This window comes from Brassica napus, chromosome C5 (assembly GCF_020379485.1).
Source record: "Brassica napus cultivar Da-Ae chromosome C5, Da-Ae, whole genome shotgun sequence".
NCBI lineage: Eukaryota > Viridiplantae > Streptophyta > Magnoliopsida > Brassicales > Brassicaceae > Brassica > Brassica napus.
This window is the reverse complement of record NC_063448.1, coordinates 40,641,437-40,668,545: the sequence shown is the minus strand read 5'-3', so window position 1 is coordinate 40,668,545 and position 27,109 is coordinate 40,641,437. Positions and strand designations below refer to the sequence as shown.

The window sequence follows — 27,109 nt, the reverse complement described above, 5'->3', positions numbered from 1 at the left end:
GGTTGGGCCGTCTCTCTCTCTAAGTGTATGGACCGGTTATGGACCGGGCCGGTTATGGACATCCATCAATTGATTTATAACAGTCACAACTCTTTTCATGTGTGATTTTTAAATTTGTCCATCGTGAAGAAAATTTATTAAATATATTTTGTTATTATGCTAATATTAAACCAACAATAAATATCTTTCCAAACCAAAAGATATTATGTAACAACCTTCCAAATTTAATTGATACATTTCTATTTCATATAAATTATACATAGATCATAACTATTCTCACGAGCAATACAAATATTACTATTCTGTTTCTAATCCCATGGCATACATATTGACCAAATACATGGGTTGATTATTAAACAAAGGCTACTATTTTGTTTTGTCATCAATGTAAAAACAGACTCATACTGACTTTGTGAACCATATCGGTAACTCTGTATCCATGTGAATGACGAAAGACGGTTGCGTCCTGACACTTCGTGCTAGACTATCCGCCTTCAAAATATGCGCTCGTGATACATGAATGATCTCTGAGATGAGGATACTTTCTTGCAGGATCTTGATTTCTTCCAAATAACTTGCAAAATCGGGTCATTCTTCTGGTTCTGAAACCATCTTCACCAATTAATAACAATCCGTTGCAAACGTAACCCGAAATTGACGTAAATTCCTCATACACTCCATTGCCCAAAATAGCGCTTCCACCTCCGCGTGAAGAGGAGAAAGACTAGCTCTGATATTCCTTACCCCCATCAAACCATCAAAACCTTCCAAGATACTAAACCAACCATGTTCTGAGAACCGATCATTATCTTTCCAAGAACCACATGTAAAACACCAACGACCTGAAATCGACGGTAAATTTGATACCTCTACATGTTGTGCTGCTCTCTGTGTGTTTAATACTTGTGCGTCAGCTCAAAGTATTGCTTATGTTTCCGCATATTTAGGCGTTTCTCTCGGGTCAACGTCTATATTACTGAAAACCTTGTTGTTCCTTCCTTTCCGAATGTACCATAGAATCCATGCAAACTGATGATCGCCATGTTTGGTCGAACTCTCCAAAATAGATGATCTATATTTGTGAAGAGAGCACTGGTGGGGATAATAGCTGGATTTGAAGGTATTTGTGACATGGTCCAAACCTGACGAGCTGGAAGACATTCGAAAAAACATGGTTTATCGATTCCTCTGAAGCTCCACATCTGGCAAAACATACATCCCCTTGTAGTCCTCTCGCTTGCAGATTCAACTGTTATGCATCCCGACACCAATTACCATAAGAAATGCTTAATCTTTGGAAGGCACCGTACTTTTCAGAAGAACGCTTTCAGTAACAAAGGCTACTATCTAATTTAATAGATTTTGGTATATATTGTACTGTACATTATTCCAGCCTACCAATATAGTTTAAATTTAAAAATTAAAATCAAGACATGTATATAAACGATACACACAATATCATTTGAGTTTAACAATAAAATACACCCACCTCAAATATCATTTAACTTTCACTCTACACACAATATCATTTGAGTTGTGATATAAATATCAAACGAAATTTACTAAACATGATTAATATTATTTTTAAGAACAACAAGTTTATATTTCATATTAGAAAAACAATTATATATCTGTTTAATATCACCCTGGTTTGAGTTGTACGAACCAGTAATTTATATGTTCATCCGTAGAATAATATATTCAAAAATACATTCACGATTTTTAGTTTCAACAAGGAAAATATTTAAGCAATACATTCGTGATATATAAATATGTTCAGTTTGTTGATACATAAATCACTGTTCAGTTGGTTGAATCCATAATTTGTTTATTTCACTGCATTACATTCACCGCAAATATTGTATAGATTACATTAAATACAAAATATCATTCAATACAAACAAAATTAAATCAAGTTATATAGAAATTTTTTTTGTACTATCTCAATATTTTAATAAAAAAAAAACTACAAAGTTTCCAATGTCAGTTACAAAAAAAAAGATTCCAATGTATTTAATTCTTTCAAATTTGATCATGCATGCTTCTTAAGGCATGCTTCTTCGTGACCATTGAACTCCAAGCGGTTCCTAAACGTCAAAATTTCTCATAATATTCTTCCATTGGCTTAATGCCATGTTTTAATATTTTAATAATGTGTTTGTCAGCTCTGTGGAAGCTCCATGTAAACTTTTCTAGTATATGGCAATAGTCCAACAAGTAACGTAACAAACCAATTATTTATCAATTAACAGATCTCATATCTTTTGCATTCTTCTTAATTACGTATATTATTACTAGACAATCGCGTATATTGTACTGGTTTCTGAATGTGGGTGTACATTACTATCCGATTTCAAATTTGTATATTGTAGTTTGTTACACAAACAAAACTATATATATATATATATATATATATATATAATAATAATCGGCCTTGTGTAAATAATCTAAAAGAAGAAATTATATCGAGGATAAGCACTACGACGTCATGCTGGTTCACGGCAAGCTTGCGAAGACCGGCAGAGACTTTGTGTGACGTCATGCTGATATGGGAAATCATACGGAGGCGTAGGAAAGAAGATAAAAGAGATGTGGAGGGAAGACTTGAAGAATAAATGAGAAACGGAGATGCTAACACCTGTATGGTGGCAGATGCGAGTTTGTTACAACAACTTGTATATACTCTGTTTCGAGATTGTTTTACTTTTTCATCCAGAAAATATTATAGAAACTTTCCCTCTCTTGAATTCTGTAAACTCATTGTCTCATATTAGTTTGAAGGTTGATTCTATTGCGATACCTTCGACGGGATCGTTGTTTTACGAACATCAATCTCTATTTTCTATAAGATCTGAAGTTTTACTCTATCAAAGGTATCAGAAGCTGAGTCATCCTCGGAATCCATGGCGGAAACACAAGCACAGCAGTTGTTAAAGGAAGCAGTCGTTCGCGAAACTACGGAAGCAATCAGTTCACAAATTGGAAGGATGGAAGATACGATTGCTGAACAGAATAACAAAATAGATAAAGCGTCGCCGATATGTTCGAAGCGATCCGGCTTATCTCAGAGAAAATAGAGAAGGCGATCACGACTATCGAAAGATCTCAGCGTGATACCACTCCAGGTGTTTCAGTGACACAGGAAATTCACAATACGGTCATTGATCAACCTCGACCGTCGAGATCTGGTATGACTCCTCACTATAATGGAATGACGAGATTAGGTCGACTGGATTTCCCGCGTTTCAATGGTGATAAGATCAGAGATTGGCTGTTTAAGGTTAAAGAATTCTTTCTAATCGACAATACTCCTGAAGATCTGAGAGTTAGAATCTCTTCGATTCATTTTGATGCTCCGGCCTCTACTTGGCATCAAGCAATCATTCAGTCAGAGTTTGGTACGGAACTATTGACGGACTGGAAAACGTATCATAACTTGTTGATTGAGCGATTTGAAGAAGTTTTGGATGATCCTATAGCTGATTTGAAGCAGTTACATGAAACAGAGGGGATTGCAGAGTATAACGAGAAGTTTGAAATCATTAGAGCACGAGTTAAACTATATGAGCCGTACTTAATCAGTGCTTAACTTGCAGGATTGAGAACTGATACAAAGATGCATATGAGGATGTTTCAGCCTCAATCAGTGCGCCAGTGCTTCGTGCTTGGAAGGTTATATGAGATGGCACATCCTAGGAAGCAATCTGCTTGGTCCGGATCTAAGAATTCATTCACCAAGAGCGTGGTGAATTACAAGAAGGATAACAAATGGAAGGCAGTGGGTTGTACTAATATGGAGCAGACTAAGAACCCCATATTACAACCGAGGAAGTTTTTAACCCCAGCTGAGATGAGTGATAGAAGGGCTAAGGGACTTTTTTATTTCTGTGATGAGAAATTTTCACCTGCTCATTACTTAACTCACAAGAAATCTCAGTTGTACCTGTTAGATGCCGACAAAGAGGAAGAAGAAGATGCAGAAGTGAGAGCCATATTGGAGCAACAAGAAGAGTGTGATATTGCTCACATATCCATCAATGCGGTATCTGGCATTTCAGATTATACAACAATGAAGGTTAAGGGAGTTCATGCGAAAAAACCATTGTTTGTGTTGACTGATTCCGGTTCAACACACAACTTTATGGACATTAGAGTTGCTGAGAGGTTAGGTTGCAATGTGAAACCACCGGGATTGGCAAGAGTGACGGTAGCTGATGGAGGACAGTTGAGAGTCACTGGAAGGATTGAGAAGCTGAAATGGAATTTCCAAAGTCATGTATTTCAAGCAGACTTCATGGTCATTGCATTGGGAAATTGTGACATGGTGTTGGGAGTTCAATGGTTGAGAACCTTGGGTCCTATTACGTGGGACTTTGATAAGCTGATTATGCAGTTCAAGTTTGGCCCTAAAAGAGTAACTTTGAACAGCATTCACCCAGGTTCAGTACGGGAGTCTAAGGCATCTAAGATCATCAAAGTCAAAGATTCTGAACCACAATTATCGATGATATATGCTTATGAACCTTGTCACGAGTTGCAAAATGGAGTTATGTGTGGTGGAAGTAGGAAACTGTTCGCAGAAAATGAATTCTACGCTACAACTACTCTTAACAGAGTTTGGAGACATTTTTTTGGAACCAACAAAGTTACCACCAATCAGAGACAATCACAACCATAAGATACCATTGTTGGAGGGAGCTAACCCAGTCAATCAAAGACCTTATAGGTATGCGTTGTATCAGAAAAACGAGATTAACAAAATGGTTCAAGATATGTTGAAGAGTGGAACAATTCAACCGAGTTGTAGCCCGTATGCATCTCCTGTTGTTTTGGTTAAGAAGAGGATGATACGTGGAGACTCTGTGTTGATTACAGAGGGTTGAAAGAGCTGACGATCAAAGATAGGTTCCCTATACCACTTATTTAGGATCTCATGGATGAGCTTGGAGGGTCGATGATCTATTCCAAGATAGACTTACGTGCGGGGTATCACCAGGTGCGAATGGATTATGCTGACATACATAAAACAGCTTTCAAAACTCACAGTGGTCACTATGAGTATTTGGTCATGCCTTTTGGCCTCACAAACGCCCCTGCTATGTTTCAAGGTCTCATGAATGCAGTTTTCAGAGAGTTCTTGCGGAAATTTGTCTTGATTTTCTTTGATGATATCTTAGTGTATAGTAACTCTGTGGATGCGCATATGGATCATCTAAGGAAGCTTTTTGAAGTGATAAGGAGAAACAGTTTGTATGCAAAGGAGAGCAAATGTGCATTTGCGACTAATAAGGTGGAGTACCTGGATCACTACATTGAAGAGAAGGGAATTTCAACTGATCCTAATAAGATCAAAGCGGTAGCAGAGTGGCCTAAACCAGGAAACTTAAAGCAGCTAAGGGGGTTTCTAGGTTTAGCTGGTTATTACCGGCGATTCGTCAAAGACTTTGGCACAATAGCACGTCCTTTGACAATTTTAAACAAGAAGGAAGCTTTCCTCTGGTTTGAAGAAGCTCAAGCCGCATTTGGAGAGTTAAAAAGGGTTATGTGTAACGCTTCGTTTTAGCATTGCCACAATTTGATAAACCATTTGTTGTAGAAAAAGATGCAAGTGGTACTGGTATTGGCGCTGTTCTTATCAAAGAAGGCCATCAGATTGCGTACATAAGTAGGCATCTTAAGGGGAAGCAGCTTCATCTTTCTATCTATGAAAAGGAGCTTCCTGTGGTGGTGTTGGCGACATTATCTAATCACTAGACACTTTGTGATTAAGACTGATCAAAAGAGTCTTAAGTATCTTCTGGAGCAGAGGCTAAACACACCTATACATCAGCCATGGCTTCCCAAATTACTGGAGTTTGATTACAAAATACAGTATCGCCAAGGAAAGGACAATGTTGCAGTGGATGCTCTGTCTAGAGTGGAGGGAGCGGAGATCTTACATATGGCGATGTCTGTCTTAGAATGTGATCTTATGAAGGAGATTCAGGAAGGATATACTACTGACAACGAGTTGAAACAGATTATTGAAAAGCTGAAAATTGATCCTAAGGCTAAGAGGTTTTACTCGTGGGTTCAGAGTGTGTTGCGAAGGAAGAGTAAGATTGTGGTTCCGACCATTGATGAATTGCGAGAGAAGATCTTACAGTGGTTACATGGATCAGGTGTTGGAGGTCACTCGAGTAGAGAAGCGACAATGCAGAGAGTTAAGGGGTTATTTTACTGGAAGTTGTTGTCAAAACAAGTTCAGGCATATATCAGGAAGTGTGGAGTTTGCCAGAAATGTAAATACGATACCTCTGCATCACCAGGTCTCTTACAACCATTACCTATCCCTGAAAGAATCTGGACTGATATCTCTATGGATTTCATAGATGGCCTTCCTTTATCGTTTGGAAAGTCTGTGATCTTTGTAATCGTGGAGAGGTTATCCAAAGCAGCTCACTTCATGTGTCTATCACATCCTTACACGGCGTTGACAGTCGCTCAAGCTTTTTTGGATAACATTTTTCGTTTACATGGGCTCCCAAGAATCATTGTTAGCGACAGTGATGTAGTCTTCTGATATGCTCAAATTAACCTTCAAGCTACTCTCTCAAATAAGAGGTTCGATCGTATCCACAGAGACTCGATTTCTCACACAATAGACTTTAGCTTCAGACTATGCTAGGTCTAACAATATAATAATCAGTAAATAATAAAGCAGTAAATATAGCTAAGCAAGGTGAACAAGGCCGTTGTTCAGTAAATTGATGAATTGTTTGATGGAAGAAAGGTTGATAGATCTAGGGTTTAGGCACATGAATTATAATAGATAAGATGCTAGGCGAGCTGATACGCTAGGACTCAACCGCTCACTTTATAACACTATCGATCGTCAGTCGAGTGTCGATGTCGATCGATGGTTGTGGCGAGTTGATTACCACTAAGAATGGTCGATCAGCTCTCACGTATTTCTAACAAACCTAACTCAATCAGAATATTATCAGGTGCTTTCAATATACTACACAGTAGGTTAGTCACCATACCATACAATCACACAACACTACTGATACGCCTGACGTACCCCTCAAATGACCTCATTTCTGTATAAAAATAGATGTGTAGGCTACGTCTTGGGAGTATCGATCAAGGGACATGGAATCTTACACAAGTAAGTTTCTGAACACACAGGTAGTCTTCTCTAATCCCTTTCCTCCTTCTTTTCTCTCTTCTCTGAATCTCTATAGTTTCAATTTCAATAAATGTTGATGCTGATACAGTCCATCTTGTTCATCTTATTGACTTGTCTACTTTTGTAACTCTATTTGACAAAGTGTAGTGAATACCGAAGTCACAGGAGACACTCCTATCCCTCATTTCTACAATGTGTGATCATTCCCTTCAGACTTAGAATATTGGGGTTGTTGGACCCAATATTGGCCAGTACATTAATGGGCCACGATCAAGGACATGGGCCGTAAGGAACTGAAGCCCATAGCGAACATGCGAACTCAAGATGAAGCCATCGAAGTCTCGGAGATCGCGGAACAAGAGACGGAGATCGCGGAGCAGTTACAAAAGTCACGAGGTCGACTCACTATAAAGGAGGAGGAATGGGAGTGAAGAAGGACATGTTGAAAACCTATATAGAGAGCTACACACTTACATCGACCTTGTTTTCATCCCAATCTTAGATTCTTTCTTTACGGATCTCATTGTACTCGATCTAGTTCAACTCATTGTATTCAATCTTATTCATCAATAAAGTCCATTTTTACCTACTGGAAATTGTTTAACATCGTTGTGTTCTAAAGATATCGTTGCCTACATCATTTGTCTTCCCTATATCAAACCCTGATCACTATCAAATACTTAGTGTAGATTTTAGGTTCTACAGGGGTCACAGGAGACACTCCTACCTCTCTGCCTCTTCCAGGAAATCATTTTAGTATTTTATATCTTAAGATGCTGAAGTGAGAGAGAGAGAAGGGAATCAGAAGCACACAGACTTTTACCTTCCAGACTTGCAGGAGGACTCCTATCCAATGTATACCAAGTCCCAAAACAAGCAAGTAAAGTAGATTAAGGTTGGAATTCAGCTTTGGTTTCTCCAGACATTCTCAGCAGGTGTGGATGTTAGCATTACGTGATAGACTACAATGTTTCTATCTACTACATCCTGCAATTAGTAAATCTAGACGGTGCCTAGAGAGTGATTAGAGTAGTAATCAAATTGTATTTGATCATAATCTCCTTCTTGATTCGATAAAAACTTTTTTGAAAACATTTGATAAGACTCACAGTAAACTAGATATCAGTAAAGCTCCCCCTAGACTTAAATTACACTGCCCCCAGTGTATATCTAGTCATAGTTATGGTGATATATAAATCATAAGTACTTAATTTAACAAGTTAGAACAATATACCTGACCGGATTTAGTGTCGATCGATGGAAAGGAGTTACCATCGGTCGCTGCAAGTAATGTACTGTCGATCAATATCGACATGCTCTCATCGGTCGGTATGCTGGGTTGCCTCCTACTCAGCGCTTTGTTATAGTCATTTAGCTTGACTTTTGGAGATCTGATTCGGTCCGGATGAGTATGAGAACTCACTCCAAAACAAGTCTCAATGTCTTCTCTCTGAAGCTTTATCATTCTTTTGTGAAAGCCTCCTCCATAGACTCTTCTCCTTTGTCTATCATCTCAGCAATAAGGAGTGCTCGCAAATGGCTGTGAGAAGCATCTGCTGTGCACTCTAGTTTTCATGATACCATCTGAGGAGTAAGGAATCAATGATAACTAAGGACTGCCCTTAGTCCTTTTTCTCTTCTTCCAATTCTTCCTCATCTTTCCCCCAGACTTGTCTGATCGCGTGGTGGTGCCTCCATCAAAAATATTTTGATACACTTTAATTTCAATATGCTCTGATACGCGATGGCTGTCGATCGATGATGAAGAAGTAGTGACGATCAATGCCGGTTTGTTGATGTCGTTCGATACTGCTTCTGTGGGGCCTTTGTCGACTTTGCTTGTAAATCTCAATCCTCTCTGAGAAGATGTTGCGTGTTGATGATCATCAAATGATCCACTGTAAAAGCCTAACTGCATACTTCTATCGGGTGGAATAAGCCATTCAACTTCAGATACAGCGCATGGAACCACAGTCTTCACAGGATCATGTATCCTCTTCAGTCATTTGTGAAACCTAGCAGATTCTTCTGCGCAGATAGGTGGTCTCAGATGTCTGGTGACAAAAAGGTGTGATGTCTCAGACTTGTACTCTCTTTCCTCAACTTGTTCTAGCTCAACTATGTATCCTGGTAGCTCGTCCAATGATGGGTGTCGATCGATATCATTAGGTGAATGTCGATCGATGCAGTCGGGTAGGTGTAGATCGATGGTATATGTTGCATGTCGATCGATGATGTAGGGTGGGTGTAGATTGATGATGTAGGGTGGTTGTCGATCGATGCCAGCTTTTAATGAAGTTCCCAGATCTCTTCCCGAAGTGAGCTGATCAAGCTTCATCTCCAAGTCCTATCCCAAATTTTCAGGTTGTTCTTCATCCTTCCACTTCACAAAATTCTCTAGCTCCAAGAAATCTTCCATAGCGATCTCTTTATCTACACTGCTTGATACATCACTGCTCTTAACTTTCGAGTCTGCAATGTCCTGAGGACAACTCGATTTTTCTGGGATTTCAGGAGGTGTTAATCGACAACTGGAGTCAGTGTCGATTGATCCTAAGATACTGGTGTCGATCGATGGTGAAGTCGTGATGTCGATCGATTGTGAGGCCGGATCCCTTGTATCAGCTTCTTCAACTCTGCTCGGCTCTCCGGATCCATACTGTTTGTCAATCTTTGCCATAATGTTGTACGACCCGTTTTTAGGTAACCGGTGTGGTATAATTTTAATTATATTTTCCTAACCATTCTCGTTTATGCGACTATATATATGGTGTAAATATCTCCACTACCTAAAACCTAATTGTTGAGCCGTCAAAGAGAAGACGTCAATTGCTCCAACTTATTATCACAACCGCCTCTTCTCTTATCACCACCAGAAGAGCCACCGATTAATCACCATTGGAGGAGATAATATCATAGTTACGAGAGTTGATGCGCATCACCAACACCATCCCGTTTGCATCTTCCATTGGCTCCAAGAAAGGATAAGGAGGAGCAACCCGAAGCCGTCACGTTTTATCACCGTGAGTGTCAGCTTGCATTGTCGGATCACCGTGTCGGCACCATCGGGAACGTTGCCGTGTTACCGGAGATCCCATTGTATCTTTAGCCGAGAAGAACCATGAGATCTAGGGTGATGTCTAGCCCTTTCTTGCGCATGAAGCTGCCGAATCTCTACTCTTAATGATCGCTTCACCATTGCCGGTCCGTCATGGGTCATTACCACCGATATGCTCTTTTTGTTGTTGCCGTCATATCCATGCACCACCGGCGCTGCCGGTCCTTCGTTGTTTGCGTTCGTCGAGACGTATATGTGACGTGGCGTGGGATTCATAATGTGATATTATTCGTTCATCTCCAAATCCGAAAGGTGATGATTAAGTGCTTCTTATATCTTACTTGTATGACAAGTTACCTTGAACCCTTGATGTTTCTTGCATAGGAAGGAATCTTTTTCGAAGTCATAAACCCTAGTTCGTGTCTTGATGGATGTGACATATCCTTTCCAGAGCTTTTATCCATCCATCTCCGATATTAGCTAAGGTGAGGGTCTATTCTCGAACTTCTCTTACACTGCTTATGACCTCGAATACGTATAATTTATTTCTAATATGTTCCGTCTGCGTGAAAATGAGTCTGTCATTGCTTGTTTAGTTTTTAGATTTTTTGCTTAAACTGGATATAGGGAATCTAGATGGTTCAACTTTGACTGTTTCATTTAAAATTGGAGAATTGGAGAATAAAAATAGTTGTGATATTAAGTTATGAAATTGTTTTGATACGGATACAAAGACGTAGAGATGTTCTGCTGTATGCCGGATTATATGGAGGTTACAGCCAGATATAGTCGACCGGTTGAGCCGTAACCCAGAGGTACTGTCGACAAATCGTCTACGGGTGTGTGTGTTACCGAGCACATACTCGGTGTGTGTTCGAGCACGTATTCGGTGGTATTTTTGGCCTGTTAGTAGGCAGCGAGTGTGCACCTCGCTAGTACTATTGTTTGATCTCTGGTTACTTTAGGTATCGTGTTAGGATTAAATTATATTTATTCGGATCATCTGTCCAGGTCCATGGACTTCGGGTTTAGTATCTCATATCTCACTGAGTGACTCCCCTGTTACTCACCCTCTTTCTTCCTCATTTCAGGTGAGAGAGACGAGTATATGATATTTGGACAGATTTGTGCTACTGGGCTTTTTATTCGGATTTTTATTTGGGCTTATGGTGAGTGGAGTTGTGTATATGGACTATTGTGTTATGAGATATTGTTGGTGGCACGCTGTACTCCAGATAGGAGGTGACGGGTGTTACAATTTGGTATCAGAGCGGGGTTCCGTCCCGTATCCGTCTCGGGATGGCGATTAGTGGATTCGGTTTTCAATGTTTTAAAAAATATATATATAAATAATAAAAAAAATAATAAGGGTATATGAAATTTTTTTTAGCACCATTATGTCCAGTAGTTACTAACTCGATTGTGTCTTTATGACGATGAGTAAAAATCATCGACATTCGTCTTTCGGTTATCAGAGGTCTACCAGATGTTCATCAGATGTGTGATGTTGCAGTTTGTCAGATTGCTCAGTGGTCTATCGATCCCTTCAGTCGTTATTCTGAGGTTGTTCAGGAGTGGATATGTGATGTTTCTTCCACCACCCAATTTCAAGACATCGTTCCACGAGTTTTTGATGCATGAGTTTTTGTGATATAAGGTATGAGCCATTGATTGGCATGTGTTGTATGTGTGTACGAGTTTATGGACTATTTTGGATGTATGCTTGGTCTGAAAACTTGTGGGGGATCGCTTTTGGATTGGAGGTGCGCCAGATCGCGTTGTGTTGATATTGGAGTTACGCTTGGTTTTGTTTGCCAATTTTTGGCAGTGTTGATCTTTTCAGAGAAGTGTCAGTTCAAACAACTAGCATGGAACTTGGGAGCTATTTATATTTGAGTTGTACCAGTTATACGTGGAGGAGTCGAGTTATTCAGAGATTCATTTAATTTACTGCTTTACTATTAATTGCCTAGCTTAACCTTGATTTCTATAGTCTATTGTGTGCCCATGCTCTTTGTGGATTCGATCTCTAAATACTACAACTAATCCTCTTATTTGAGAAAATATAAATCGATATCACCAATGGAGTTCCAAGAGGACAATGAAGTAGTTATTCTCTCCTAACATAGAACTATGAATAAAATAAAGCTTAGCCGTCAACAATGGCTTAGAAAACAAATAAATAGGGTTTTAGGTCGTAAAACGGTATTCTGGTAATTTGTGGTTGCTTCTCGGCTTCAGTCGGTCATAAAATATGTCCAGCCCGTATTCAGGCATCACCGTTGATCGACACCAATTGTGCACCGTCGATCGACAGTGCTTCATCTCCTCGACAGCTTTCTCTCGCTAGGCAGATTGACCACTCTTTAGTAAAATGGACATAACTTATGTTATAGGATGTTGATTAACTCAAACCAGTGGCATTGGAAATCTAACTCAAAGCTCTACCGTCTGTAAAATATGGGCTCAATCTAACAATGGGAAAGTCTCCATCTATAGCTAGACATCTCATGCGTCTGTGCAGTTTTGCACTCAAAAGGCTCCAAAAGACACCAAAATGACCACTTTCCTCCAAATCGTCCCTTAACCTGTAAACACTCTAAATAGACTCTATATTGTAGTAAATATATCTTAAAACACATATATACCATGGCTAATAATGGGTAAAATCCATGGTATGTCATCTTCTTGAGTGAGTTTTGGAAAGAGTTATTTACCTTGCAAGGAGGTAGTCTTAACTTATCTTCAGCATATCATCCCCAGAGTGATGGTCAACCGAGGTTGCAAACAGATGTCTTGAAACTTATCTGAGATGTATGTGCAGTGATCGTCCTCATCTATGGTCTAAATGGGTCCCTTTAGCTGAGTATTGGTATAACACAAACTTTCATACATCGACTCATCTTACTCATTTTGAAGCTGTGTATGGACAACCTCCCCCTGTGCATTTGCCTTACTTACCCAGTGAATCTAAAGTTGCAGTTGTGGCTAAGACCTTACAAGAATGGGAAAATATGATTCTGATTCTCAAGTTTCATCTTTTGAGGGCACAACATTGTATGCAGCAGAATAAATACCTTCATCGTACGGATAGAAGTTTTGACATTGGTGATTATGTCTTTGTGAAGCTGCAACCGTATCGACAGAAGTCACTAGTGATACGGGGTAATCAGAAGCTCGCACCAAAATACTTTGGGCCTTACAAAATTCTGGACAAGTGCGGGAAAGTGGCTTACAAATTAGAGCTACCTGAAACATCTCTTATTCACCCCGTGTTTCATGTTTCCCAGCTGAAAGAACTTGTGGGGAACGTTCAGGTTGCTACTGAATTGTCGAGAGTAAGCACAGATGTTTTACTGAAGGAACCTGAGCTGATTATGGAGCGCAAGATGGTTCAGAGACAAGGTCGTGCTGCTACTATGGTATTGATAAAGCGTACTAATGAACCGGTTGCGGAGGCCACTTGGGAATATATGTTCGACACTGAGAGGAGGTTTCCAAACTTTAAACCTGAGGTCAAGGTTTTTTGGAGGGGAAGATATGGGAAATCATATGGAGGCGTAGGAAAGAAGATAAAAGAGATGTGGAGAGAAGATTTGAAGAATAAATGAGAATCAGAGATGCTGACACGTGTACGGTGGCGGATGCGAGTTTGTTACAACAACTCGTATGTACTCTATTTCGAGATTGTTTACTTTTTCATCCAGAAAGTATTATAGAAACTTTCTCTCTCTTGAATTCTGTAAACTCATCGTCTCATATTAGTTTGAAGGTTGATTCTATTGCGATACCTTCGACTTGTGAGAAGGGATCGTTGTTTTACGAACATCAATCTCTATTTTCTGATCTGAATTTTTACTCTATCACATGCAGATCTGAAGTTTAACGTTGCCGGTAGGAGTGTTGATCAAGCAAGGCTTTACGGAAAAACTAAGAGATGTTTTGGAAGATGTAGTTGTGGAGAGGGAGATCGTTTGGGATGTAAATATATATTTGGTGAGCTACATTGAAAAACAAAAAAAAATCTTTAAGATAGCCCTAAAAAAGTTTTTGTCACAAATATATTCCATAGGAATCAAAATGACCAAAATGTTTCACTAAAAAAATAAATATACACTTATATCCATAGAATTAATATAGACCTTGGGGTTTAGACTTAAGAGGAGGAGTTTTAGGATTGCAGGTTATAATTTTATAAAATAAAAAATAAAAATATTAAAATAAATTAAAAAATAATTATAAAAGTATTTTCGAATTTCAAAGAGAAAATTTGAAAAATTAAAATAAAAATCTGAAACTTTCTATTCTGGGAAAAATAAAAAGTTTATAAAAAAATCAATTTTGAAAACATATAACTGGAAATTATCAAAAAAAAAAAAAAAAATTTATTTATATTTGTAAAGGTCTTTTGGTTCTGAAATGAAATATTTTCGTAATTTTTTGTTCAGAGGTAATTTTTGTGACAAAAACTAAAAAAATATCTATTGAAGGGGGGGGGGGGGGGGTTGGGGGGGGGGGTTAATTGCCCAGAAAAAAACTTAATCATGAATAATTTCCCTTGATGAATTTTTTGAAATGGTCTTTCTTTCCATAGACTTGAACGATTTAGTTTAGATGTGAACTTGTAGATTCTGAGAGGAGTTTCCCAAGTGACGTAATCATCATTTGAGAGACAAAGATGTTTACCAAAGGAGAGAACCATGACCATGTCACTATCTATAACCGTTGGAACTCTATGTGCAACTGTTACCACCGTACAATCTGCGAACTCCTCTCTTATGATTCTCTGGTTGATGGCATCAGTGGCTGAATCTATCGAAGCTGTAGCTTCATCCAACACCAATATTTTGTTTCTCTTCAGCAATACTCTTCCAAGACAGAACAGCTGTCTCTGTCCCACGCTCCAGTTCTCTCCTTCATCACTCACTTCTCGGGTCAAGAAAAAGACAAACAAAAAGTGTTGTCAATAAAGAGAGCTAACAAGCCAACATGGCATCTTGTTTTTGTTCTGAACCTGAAGAATCAAGTTTATTAGGTAGATTGCTAACGGTGGCCTTAAGCTGACACTTCTCAAGAGCCTGAACGCAAAAGTTTCATTAGAGAGGTTTCAGATAGAAATCTCATTCTTGTTTCTTATTTTTACCTTCCATATTTCATCGTCGGAGTAAACACCTAAAGGATCAAGGTTGGTCCTTATGCAGCCACGGAAGAGAGTTGGTTCTTGAGGAATGATGCTGAGTTTCATTCTCAGGTCTTTTAGACCAATCTTACTTATGTCAATGCCATCAATCAATATACAACCACTTGCTGGTTCTACCAACCGGAACAAAGCACTGATCAACGTGCTTTTCCCACTTCCCGTTCTCCCCACAACTCCAACTCTTGTCCCTTCCTTGAATGTGCAAGAGATTCCTTTGAGAACTGTTTGAACCGAGACTGTCGATAAACTAGTAAAGAGAAAAAGGACGAGTTCTCATCGGTGGGTCAAGACAAAGACGTGTTTTATTAGATCAAGAAGTCGAAACGGAGTTACAAAAGGGGAAAAGAGAGTGATCGGAATTAGTCAAAACTAGTTCGTCGAACCGTACAAGTCGGCGAGATGATAAGATATGAAACCCTAGATCTAGCCGAAAGTGAGTGTAGTAATTTGCGGATCCCCTCATCGTTGCCTCTTCTCCTCCTTTTATAGACGATCTCCTGTTGACCTAATTCGCCTTGACCAAACGGGCACTCTCGACGATTGGACCGAGATGTCGGGCCGCTGAACCGAGTCGTCGAGCCGATGACTTACGGTCATTCGCTCTGTCGGCTAAAAGTAGTCTGAAGTCGAGCCGACTACTGGTTCGCGAGTCGACGAGCCGAGCTCACCTGTTTTGATCATGTGTCAGGACAATTATCATGTGGGCCTTTTGGGAGGGTCAGGCCCATACCCAACAGTAAGTCCCCCCAGTTCGCTGGTGAGTAGCGTAGCCGATGTAGACCTTCGTTCCGTACTCATTCAGCGTTTTGAAGCATTCTTTTAGATGATTTAGATGGTCCACCGCGCGGAGTGTCTTAACCAGCATGTCGTCGATGTAGACCTCCATCGTGTTCCCCAATTTGTCGGCAAACATTCGATTGACGAGTCGTTGGTAAGTCGCACCGGCGTTCTTAAGGCCGAATGTCATCACTTTGTAACAGTACGTCCCTCTATCGGTAATGAACGCTGTCTTCTCTCGATCGTCTGGGTGCATCATGATTTGATTGTATCCTGAGAAGGCGTCCATGAAAGTCAAGAGCTCGTTTCCAGCGGTCGACTCGACCAGTCGATCGATATGTGGAAGTGGGTAGCTGTCTTTGGGGCATGCCTTGTTTAGATCGGTAAAGTCGACGCAGACGCGCCACTTTCCGTTCTTCTTCTTGACGACGACCGGGTTTGCTAACCACTCCGGGTACTGTACTTCGGCGATTGAACCGGCTGCGAGGAGTCGCCCGACATCTTCGTTGACGGCCTTACTTCGTTCGGGGCCAAGCTTGCGTCTCTTTTGGCGAACAGGCTTGATTGTTGGATCTACATTCAACTCATGGGACATTATAGCGGGATTTATTCCCCTCATATCTGACGTCGCCCAAGCGAACGTTGATACGTTCTGCTTCAGAAAGTCGATCATCGCGCGTTGCATTTCTTCGGAGAGGAAAGCGCCGACTCGGACTACTTTCCTTTGGTCTGAGTCGTCGATCACGACTTCTAGAATCTCATCTTTTTGAGGTTGGATTTGCTTTGCTATTGCGTTGATGCGAGGAGTCGATTGTTGCATCTTCACCATTGCAATCAGTAGATCACGTGCCGCCTGCAGGTCCCCGCGAAGTGTCTGCACTTGACCGTTCGGTCCTGAGAACTTCACGCACTGATGATACGTCGATTATATTGCCTTCATCGAATGTAACCAGGGGGTCCCGAGGATTGCGTTATATCGAGCCTTCGTTCGGATAACAGAAAACTTGACAGTGCGTGTTACTCCACACGCGTAGACTGGAAGCTTGATCGTTCTGATCATCGTCTCGGAAGCTCCGTTGAATCCGGTGAGGGAGCGAGACGACGGTTTCATATCGCGCAAATCGACTCCCATCTTATCGAGTGTATCGCGAAAGATCAGATCAACCGAACTGCCAGTATCGACTAGAACTTTGGCGACGTCGCACTTCGCCATCCCTACTTCGATGAGTAGGGGGTCGTTATTAGGTAGGTGAACGCCGATGGCATCGTCAGATGAGAAAGTGATCGAGGGATCATTCTTAGGTTTCGATGGCCATTTCTTCGAGGTTACTGCCTGTCGTCGATGGTCCTTGACTGCCCAAACCGAGTCGCCGCAAGGTGGCGAGCCTCCCATAATCACATTTAATAAGGGAGCGCGCTCGACCCATCCGTTTTGTAGATGGACCCTTAGGTTGTTAGACGAGTCCTCGACAGTAGGTTCGTGTCCGTCACCGTTCTTCGCATTCGTCACCTCCAGCTTTCGTCGTAAGTCGGAACGTTTAGGTCGGTTGAGCTTGATCCTGAGGTCTTCTGATTTCGAGTTGAGCTGATCGCGCAGGTCGACGACTCGTGGCTTGAGGTGGGTCGAACACTGGAGTCTTCGACTCTTTTAGCCTTGGACTCTTCGATGATTGAGCGAAGATCGTCCTTAGAGTTGTGCATGCGATCGGTTGTATGTGATTTTCACCTGAGCTTGTTTCTCAAATCATTCGACTCTTCTGGTACGCCGTTCTGACTTGGTCGCTTGTTGGAGTGTTTGTGCGAGTAGCGGACTTCATTGTCCTCTTCTTCGTCCGAGGAGGAACTCGGTCGTGCGAGGATGACTTGGACACATCGACGGTTACGAGGTTGCTATTCTTTAATTTGTGCTTCGCCCTCGTCTTCGTCCTGCTCCTCTGGTTTGTCATCTTCTGCGCGTTTGGGTCGGGCTCCGGCCTTGTCTTGATTTTTATGAGCTTTCTTCTCTTTGTTCTTGCTCCAGCTCTTGGCGTTGTTCTGCCTAGGCTTGGGAAGCTCGACGTTGGCTGTTCCGTTTTCGTAAGATGAGAAGAGGGAGTCGACCAGATGCCTGCAGTTCCTCGTATCGTGCGCCTTAGACTTATGGTAGCTGCACCATAGGTTTGGCTCAGTCGGGCCAGGATTCGAAGTTGAAGCCGCCGAAGAGGTATGCGCTTCTCGTCGTTCTCCCAGACATTCCAACCCTTCTCGCGCACGACGACAGTCGATCCCGGGGGCGGGTTTTTATCTTCGACGACATAGACAAAGCTTTTCTGCTGATTAGACTTGTTGCATGTGGCGTGCTGTCGGGGTTCTTGGCTTGCCTCAGGAGCTTTTGGAGCAGTCGTCGGTTTAGCGGCCGCATTCATTTTCTTGAGTATCGCTGTTGTGTCTTCTTCCATTCGGATGAAGTTGTTCGACCTTGCGATAGCGTCTTGAAGCGACTTGGTGGGGTTTCAGTAGATATCCTCGCGAAACAGGGACTTGAAGTAGAGGGTATTCATCAACGCGTCAACGACGATGCTGTCCGGGATATGCACCTTTGAAGCGACAGCTTTGAACTTCTCCATGAAGTCGCGGAGGCTTTGGTTCGCTCCCTGAGATAGGTTCCAAAGGTCGGATAGGGTCGCTCCTTGTCTCGTAAACATAATGTACTGCTTGAGGAACGCAGACGTCAGGTCGTGAAAGTCGTTGATGGAATCTCGTTCCAATCCAGTGAACCATCCAAGGGCTGGTCCTTGAAGACTCTCGACGAAGAGCCGACAATAGCCAGCGTCTCTTTCCTCATCGTAAAAGTTAGTTCGACCCATCGCGATGTTCAATGCGTTGATATGATCAGTCGGATCTGCCTTTCCGGCGAAAGTCGGAAGGCGGATTTTCTCGGCTGGTCGATACCGTACGTCGGTGATTCGCCGAGAAAAGAGAATTTTTAGGGTTTCGGCGAGGACGCGTTCAATTAACGGCGCCGAATTAGGTCCTTCAAGCATTCGGCCTTTAATGTCCAGGAACGACTGCTTAAGCTCGGCGAGTTCCCGGACGGTAACGAGATCTACGCCACCGGGTGTTTGAACCTGGGCGGTGTTTGTGTTCGTCGTGTTTTCTGCGCCGGCTGTTCGGTAAGTGTCAAACAGCTGTTTTCGGACCGTCGAGGCCGGATCTCCTGAGTTTCCAGCCAAAGGAGCCATGATGGCAGCGATGGCGGCGAGTTGCTCGTTTGTCGCCTTATGGACGGCGTCTTGCTGCGCCATCCTCTCGAGTATGGTGTCTGCGAACGCCGCTGCTGTCGGAGCGCCTTCAGTCGTAGGTGACTCGTCATCGGACGGCGAGTCAGATCGAGCCATGATCTTTGCTGACGCTACTTTGTCTGCCCCCGGTGGGCGCCAACTGTTTGAACCGAGACTGTCGATAAACTAGTAAAGAGAAAAAGGACGAGTTCTCGTCGGTGGGTCAAGACAAACACGTGTTTTATTAGATCAAGGAGTCGAAACGGAGTTACAAAAGGGGAAAAGAGAGTGATCGGAATTAGTCCGGCGAAAGCTAGTTCGTCGAACCGTACAAGTGAGTGTAGTAATTTGCGGATCCCCTCATCGTTGCCTCTTCTCCTCCTTTTATAGACGGTCTCCTGTTGAACTAATTCGCCTTGACCTAACGGGCCCTCTCGACGATTGGGCCGAGATGTCGGGCCGCTGAACCGAGTCGTCGAGCCGATGACTTACGGTCATTCGCTTTGTCGGCTAAAAGTAGTCTGAAGTCAAGCCGACTACTGGTTCGCGAGTCGACGAGCCGAGCTCACCTGTTTTGATCATGTGTCAGGACAATTATCACGTGGGCCTTTTGGGAGGGTCATGCCCATACCCAACAAGAACCAACGGAGCAGTTGGGCGATATCTTATCTTCAAAAGAAACAAAGAACCAAAGCAATGTATTTAACATAATTCAAACCATCATCTGATAACAAGTAGTGTTTCTGTATACCTTAAGTTCCTGCAAGTGAATGGTACCATTGGAAGGCCATGAAGAAGGTGGTCTTTTATCATCCACAACTGCAGGAGGTTCTGCTGGTATGCTCATATACTGTTTTATCCTCTCAACCGAAATGATTGAATTCGATAAGGTACAATACCATCTGGTTATAAACACCTGAGTTTGTGTCAATGTTAATGCATAGGATAGCGAAAGCCCAACGTAACTAAACCTGAAACACAAAGTCAATGGAGAACCTTTCAGTATGATAATACCATTAGCTAGCAAATCCTAGGACGACGTGATGAGGCAAATAGTTAATGCACCTGGAGGTATGTAGCCCTTGGAATAAGGACAAGCAGAAGTGCACAAGTGAATAAAGTCAAATTCTGAAGAGTCTCTATCCTCAGAATCACCCACTCCATGGCTGCATTAAACAGAAAGACAGCACATCATCTGCGACCACCAGGTTTAGGTAGTTTTTGAAGAATCTATCTACAGTTCCAAAAGCTCTTATTGTCACCACTCCAAGCGAGGTTTCTGCAGCATAGTTCATCACTGGAGCTTTGGTTGTTCCGTAGATCCTATTCAGCTCCCTTGGAGAGGCTAAATAGTAACTATAATCTTTGCTGCTACAAATATAAGTAAAACGAAGATATGTACCTGAACAACTTTCGTAGCCGCTAAAGCAAGAAGAGCAATGATGATAACTTGCCATGTCACATATGTCATGACGATTAGGCAGCAGTGCAACAGCAGGTTCTACCAATAATATGAACGCAAATGGAATGTCATACCAAAACGTTCAAATCAGATGATGCCTGCATATGTTACATACAGTTATATAATATGTTTATTAGTTATAATTAGGAGTCAAAACATCACATTTTTGTCTTGAAGTTGACCTTCTCTTGGTGTCTTCTTGAAGAAGTATTTCCTTAGAAGATTGTGCTTCACGGGATTTAGGACAATTATTGTATCATGCTTGGTCTTCCATTGGACTTCCAGTTGTACTAATGCTATTAAGGAAAGAAGTGTAGATATGTAAAGGATACTTTGGTCAATAGGATGTAGCCCTAGTTTCTATGTACCTATATAATGGGTGAAACGCTCAGATGCTCTTAATAAGGCGAAATTCATTATGTCATACTCTTACTTATTCTGTCATACTCTTATCTATTCTGATACTCTCCATATTGATGGTTAATGTCGAAAGTGCCATTTCTCTACCTGACCGATTGAATGGAGATTGAATGACGTCAGATGACCAATCAAAAATCATTATTCCATTTCCAAATCGGGAGTAATCGAATCTGTTATTTTCTCTCTCATCTCACCCGCGGGTTTCTTCGGGTTCTTCGGGCGTTCTCTTCTTCCTCGCTATCATCGCATTGAGCTAATTCGGTTTCGTCGCTTGGATGCTGAATCATTGCGCTATTGATTCCGTTTTGCAGGGTATGTATCTTAAATCGTCGTTAAAGCCAATGTTTAGAATCCACCATAGACGATCGATTTACAGAGATTCCGATTTACAAGATTCATAGTTGTAATTGTATTGGAGTAATCGAGGATCGAAAAGTGTGAATGGTCTGTCTATTAGGGAATTGGATAATCAACAACTGTATAATCATAAGAAAAGATAGAACATCAGGAATCAAAGAATGCTTATAACTCCGAGTTAACTATTTAAACGAATTGAAGAGAAGAAAACAGCTAGAACTGGAAAACGTTGGACAAAGTTGGGCAAAGTTGGTTACTGACAAAATTGTGTAAGAAGGTATAACTTAAATGCTATAACTGTATAACCAGGTATAACTGCAGATGTGTCTTTCTTTTACAAACATACACATTGATTATGATGGACATTATTCTAAGTGTGGAGATGATTATGAATGGATTCCAACCGATCCTCATTTGTATGATATATCCTTTACATCATCATTAGAGGAGATCACTTATTCGTTGTTGAAGGAGAGGATATGCAGGAAGATGGGATAGATCCGTTTACGAAGAGGCTGAATTTGGGTTACATTCCATTGGTAGTGGAACCTAAGAGGAAATCATATATTTTGGATGATGAAGATGTGTTTGTTTATGTAACATCGGTGGATAAAGAACAAAGAAGAAGTATTTTGCATGTAGAGGACATCCAGGAATTGGAAATAGTTCAAATAACCGAACAACTATCAAGAATTGAGAAAGAAAGCTCATGTCGTAGGAATTATGGTGAGCGTGAAAGTGGATATGGAGAAGAAGAGAATGTGGGCACTGATTTAGTACAGAAGGAACACAATGAACATCCCCACAAGAAACACAAGAGGAGTAGGTTATAAACCTTTCACTTTCAGTTTTAATGTTTTTACTGTGTGGGAACGTTGAAAGGTGAAATTTGTATTTTGTGTTTGTACAACTAAGTAAAACTTTTTTCTTTACTGGTATAACTTTTTTTCTTTACTGGATATGGGTGAAATTTGTATTTTGTGTTTGTACAACTAAATGAACATCCCCACAAGAAACATTGTGTTCAGAACTAATTTTGATTTAATCAGAACTAATAAATTTCTCATCTCTTTACTTATTAGTAATCATATACGAAATACATTGTGTTCTTATAGCTTTTTCGCTAATATTTACATTGTCGCATTTGAAAACTTACTATAGCCTGGAATCAAGTTTATGTTTACATAATCATATTATAAATGAATCTAGGAAACATAATATAACTAGTATAACCATGAAATCAGTCATTCAAGTAGAGTAAAACTAAGATAATTGAAAAACTTTAAAAGTACAACTATGATGTTTTATGTAAAACTGCAAACTTGGCGAAACTTCTATCACGAAAATCGTAGGATAAATTTTCCCACCCACCAGCTTTTTTGAATTTCTAATTTTCCCGAAAACCTCAAAATCGTTTAAGCGAAGTATTAAAACCTTTTTCGGGTTTTCCTCATTTTTCATCTTCCCCTTTCTCTCTCTTCCCCATTTATCTCTCAACTTTCATTCTCTCCCAAGAAATAATGTCCGATTCATCATCTTCCATGACCGGTGGTGGGATACGAGTAAGAACTCTGTGAATACCTATTAAGTGTTGGTGCGGGGAGTGCATCAAGGAGCTCATCTCCAAAACCAATCTAAATCCATATCGCCGGTATTATCGGTGTCGCTATGCGGCTCAAAAGAAGGTACGTTCGTGTAGCCTTAGTTATTGAAGGCTTTTTAACTGAAGTTGTACCTTTATATTTTTTGAACAGTTGTGCTTTTAATTTTTTTTGAACAAAATGTTGTAGCTGAGAACGACAATCACATCTTCAAAAGGGTTGATGAAGCTTTCACTGATGAGATACAACAGTTGGACTACAAAGTTCGAATGCTAGAAGAAGAAGTTCAAGTACTCAAAGCAACAATAAGGAGTGAAGGTCCCAAAATAATGAAAGGAGGTTGTCTTATTCTAGGTCTCGGTGTCGTTGTAGTTGTAGGAATTTTGATGTAAAAGTAATTCCTAAAGCTATGACGAAGTTATACTTTCTTTTTTTTCTAAGTTTTTCGTATGTTTCGCCTAAGTTATGCGAAGTTGAACGATTATGAATTTTGATCTATTGAAAAAGTTTCTCTAATTTTTACGTGTTGGACAATTGAGAAAGTGAAACTAACACAAAATTTGACATGTTTATACGAACAAGAACTTCAAGTTTGTCTAATTTTTACAAAGATGGAAAATTGAAAAAGTTAAAAGCATAAAGTTTCACCAACTTTTAACTTCTACATATATGAAATCTATTTAGTAGTTAGAATTCATACCTATGGGATAGTTTCTGTCCATGTTGCTGATGTGAGGGATTTCATGGATGCTCTTGAAGTCAAAGTAAAGCCGATTGTTCAGAGGATCGATGATGTGGACTTGCGTATAGCTCGCAGCAGCTAGTCTAAACGGAGATTTTGCTGTCTTGAAACCTGAAAAGGCATGGCCAACTTCTACCCGAAAGATTTCCACCCATTTTTCCTCTTGCTTCTCTAGGCCTCTAAACCTATCTCCATATACATATAAAATGGTCATCTCCATCTTGGTTCCCTGCATTAATAAAGTTCAAGGATCAAGTTTTGATTTTGCATTGTTGTTATTAGAAAATTGAGAGATGATGATTTTGCACTTACATCTTCATATGATATGACATAAACCCAGTGTCGTCCACTACCGGTAAAAGAATAGAAAGGGCAGATCCTCAGGATTTTCACTCTGAAACGCCAACACGTGAGCTTCTCGTCATAGACAACTTCAGAAAGCCTATTGTAGTGTGCCATATTGTTTGTTGAGAGATGATGAATCTTTTATTTGCAGTGAAATGTAAATGTAATGATGGATCTAACCATCCCTCTGCAGTGAAGGAGACTATTTAAATTAATGCGGTGGAGTTTAAATGCAAATGTAATGGTGATTGTACATGGTTTAGGTTGTGGAGTTTAAATGCAAATGTAATGATGATTGTATACGGTTTAGTGTTGTGGAGTTTAACTGCCAGTGTAATGAACTAATGATGATCAAAGGCGACTGTTGGAGTGAGAGAGAAGTCGTGTCTTCTGAACTCGTGTCAAAATGGAAGACTTACAACTTGTTATTGGGGTAATAAATCATTAATAATATGAATTAAAGTTACTAAATATTATAATTTTTCATTTATTATCTACGATACTGCTTTTTGCTATCATTTCTTGCAAATATAACAATAAAATATCTAAATTTCTTAAACGTTTACATAGTTTCATATATTTAGACTATCTAAATTGTTAAAAAAAATTCTTAGTTTCATATATTTAGACAATCTAAATCAGTTATTCCACTTACTTATACAAAGTTATATTTTTTATCAATTAGAGTTATACAAAGTTTCAAATCTAATGCATGCGATTGTTGCCATGAGAAGTCGTGTAGAAGAAGTCATGTCTTATGGAGCCGTCTATCAAATCACTCTTAAATGGAAGAGTTATAACTTGTAGTTGGGGTAATAAATCATTAAATAACAGAAATTACAATTACTAAATATTAGCATTTTCATTTATTATCTCCGATATTGATTGTTGCTATCATTTCTTGCAAAATATAACAATATAATATCTAAATTTCATAAAATTTTACATAGTTTCTTATATTTAGACTATCTAACTCGTTAAAATTTTGCTTAGTTTCATGATTTTTGACAATTCTAAATCAGTTATTTCACTTACTAATACAAAGTTATATATTTTTATCAATTAAAGTTATACAAAGTTTCAAATCCAAAAGTTTCAAATCCAAGGTATGCCACTGTTGCAGTGACAAGTCGTGTCTTCTGAACTCGTGTCTTCTCGAGGCGTCTACTTGTAGATGGGTCAGAGGATCATTATCACCTTCTCCAAATAAATAAAACGGGAATACTCCATTTACTTCATAAAACGTATATCTCTCCATTTACTTGATTAAACGAATATCTCTCCATGGCGAACTTCAACTTGGCTTATCTCCTTCCTTCCATGCTTCACAAGATTCTATCCAAGGTAGCAACAATCAGTATCCGGGACTTTGGTTGTGCAAGAGTTGCTTTCCCCGGGTTTAGCACCGTTGGCAGAGAAGATTACTTTTACAAATTTGCCGATCTCATTTTCTTGAATGACTGGTTAGATCAGGTCAATGCTGTTAGAACATTCAGGCTTAAGTGCTACCAACTGGGTAATCCAGAGGTCATCTACTTGCGAGGTATGTATGAATACTTCATACTCCATTTACTTGATGAAGGAAGGGAAAAGATTCATTTTGCTGGTGAGAGAGGATGCTTGCTTGCCAAATAGGTAGATGGTATGATGAACTTAGCATTTAGCGTTGATCATAGAGGATTGGTTCACAACTATCCTGATTTTAATCGTGAATATGTTGATCGAATGTATCACATGATCACTAGTTGGGTGCTCTCTTGCCATTGGGATTACGATAAACCTGAGATGTTTATGTCTCTATTGGAAAGAATAGATCCCAACGTCTCATATGATTGCTGGTGCTCCGCAATAATAGAACCAGTGTTTGTAGTCTCCATAGATGGATAAAAAACACGATGGAAATGCGATCGTTGTTTCTGGCAATGTGCAGCTTGGGCCTTCTGCAATCAAATTCGTTTGACTGCTCGTGACCGGCCAATTGGAGATTATTTGTGTGTTTAGGAGTTATGACATGTAATTTTTATCTACTTTTGCTAAGTTTATGTAAAATACATTTCATAATGTAATGTCTCTACTTTTTCTTTAAAAAAATATCTTTATTTATTTTAACTTCAATAAAAGAACATATTTCCAATGTAAAGATACAATAAAAGAACATATTGCCAATGTGTTTCAAAAAAATAAATGCCAATGTAAAAGATACAATCAAAATTAGTTCAACTTTTACTAAGTTTTACAGTAAATTAAAGTGCGACTTAGTTGAAGTTTTATTAAGTTGCACAGTAACACAAATGTTTACAGTTACACCAACTAATTTTTCGGAAGTTGCGGAGAAACAGATCCGAATTTTATGGGTCGGGTCTGGATGGTCCGTGCCAGTGCCCTTCGTTGGGTTGTAATTATGCAACTTCTTTTTGGTTTCGTGGTCTTTTGCTTATTTTTGGATTTAATTAAAGTTTTATTTAATTAATTTTTCAGAAAGGAATACTAAAGAATATTTTTTTCGGGCAGGAGCAATGGAGAAATTGTCTCCTATATAATCCTCTGTAAAGTGTAAACATTACGTTCGATAATAAGAATCCTCTTCAATAAATGCTTCATTGACCTCTTTTAACTTGTGGTCTGTTGGGGCTGACCTGACCTTGCTTGGTCGAATGGTCTTGGTAGAACTCGTCGTGAACTGTTTTTATGCATTGATTATACTTATGTTGAATTT

The 27,109-nt window shown here is 40.0% G+C and overlaps 1 protein-coding gene and 1 long non-coding RNA gene across 3 annotated transcripts; one reads left to right on the top strand and one right to left on the bottom strand.

The window, feature by feature from the left end:
- LOC125587694 lies at nucleotides 1-14,199 on the top strand. 2 transcript variants are annotated; one of them, XM_048758678.1, is made up of 2 exons: nucleotides 1-10,714; nucleotides 14,103-14,199. In XM_048758678.1, the coding sequence occupies exon 1, from the start codon at nucleotides 3,617-3,619 to the stop codon at nucleotides 4,676-4,678; it is 1,062 nt and encodes a 353-aa protein (XP_048614635.1). In that variant the 5' UTR covers nucleotides 1-3,616; the 3' UTR covers nucleotides 4,679-10,714; nucleotides 14,103-14,199. The 2 variants fall into 2 exon arrangements, with proteins under 2 accessions (XP_048614635.1, XP_048614634.1); XM_048758677.1 differs by lacking the exon at nucleotides 14,103-14,199 and having other exon boundaries at nucleotides 1-7,170; nucleotides 7,319-7,760.
- Nucleotides 12,284-13,531, bottom strand: LOC125587695. Its single transcript, XR_007323991.1, has 2 exons — nucleotides 13,307-13,531; nucleotides 12,284-13,224 (listed from the first exon to the last, which is right to left on the bottom strand). It is a non-coding gene; the product is annotated as an uncharacterized LOC125587695 (long non-coding RNA).
- Nucleotides 14,200-27,109: the final 12,910 nt, after the last annotated feature.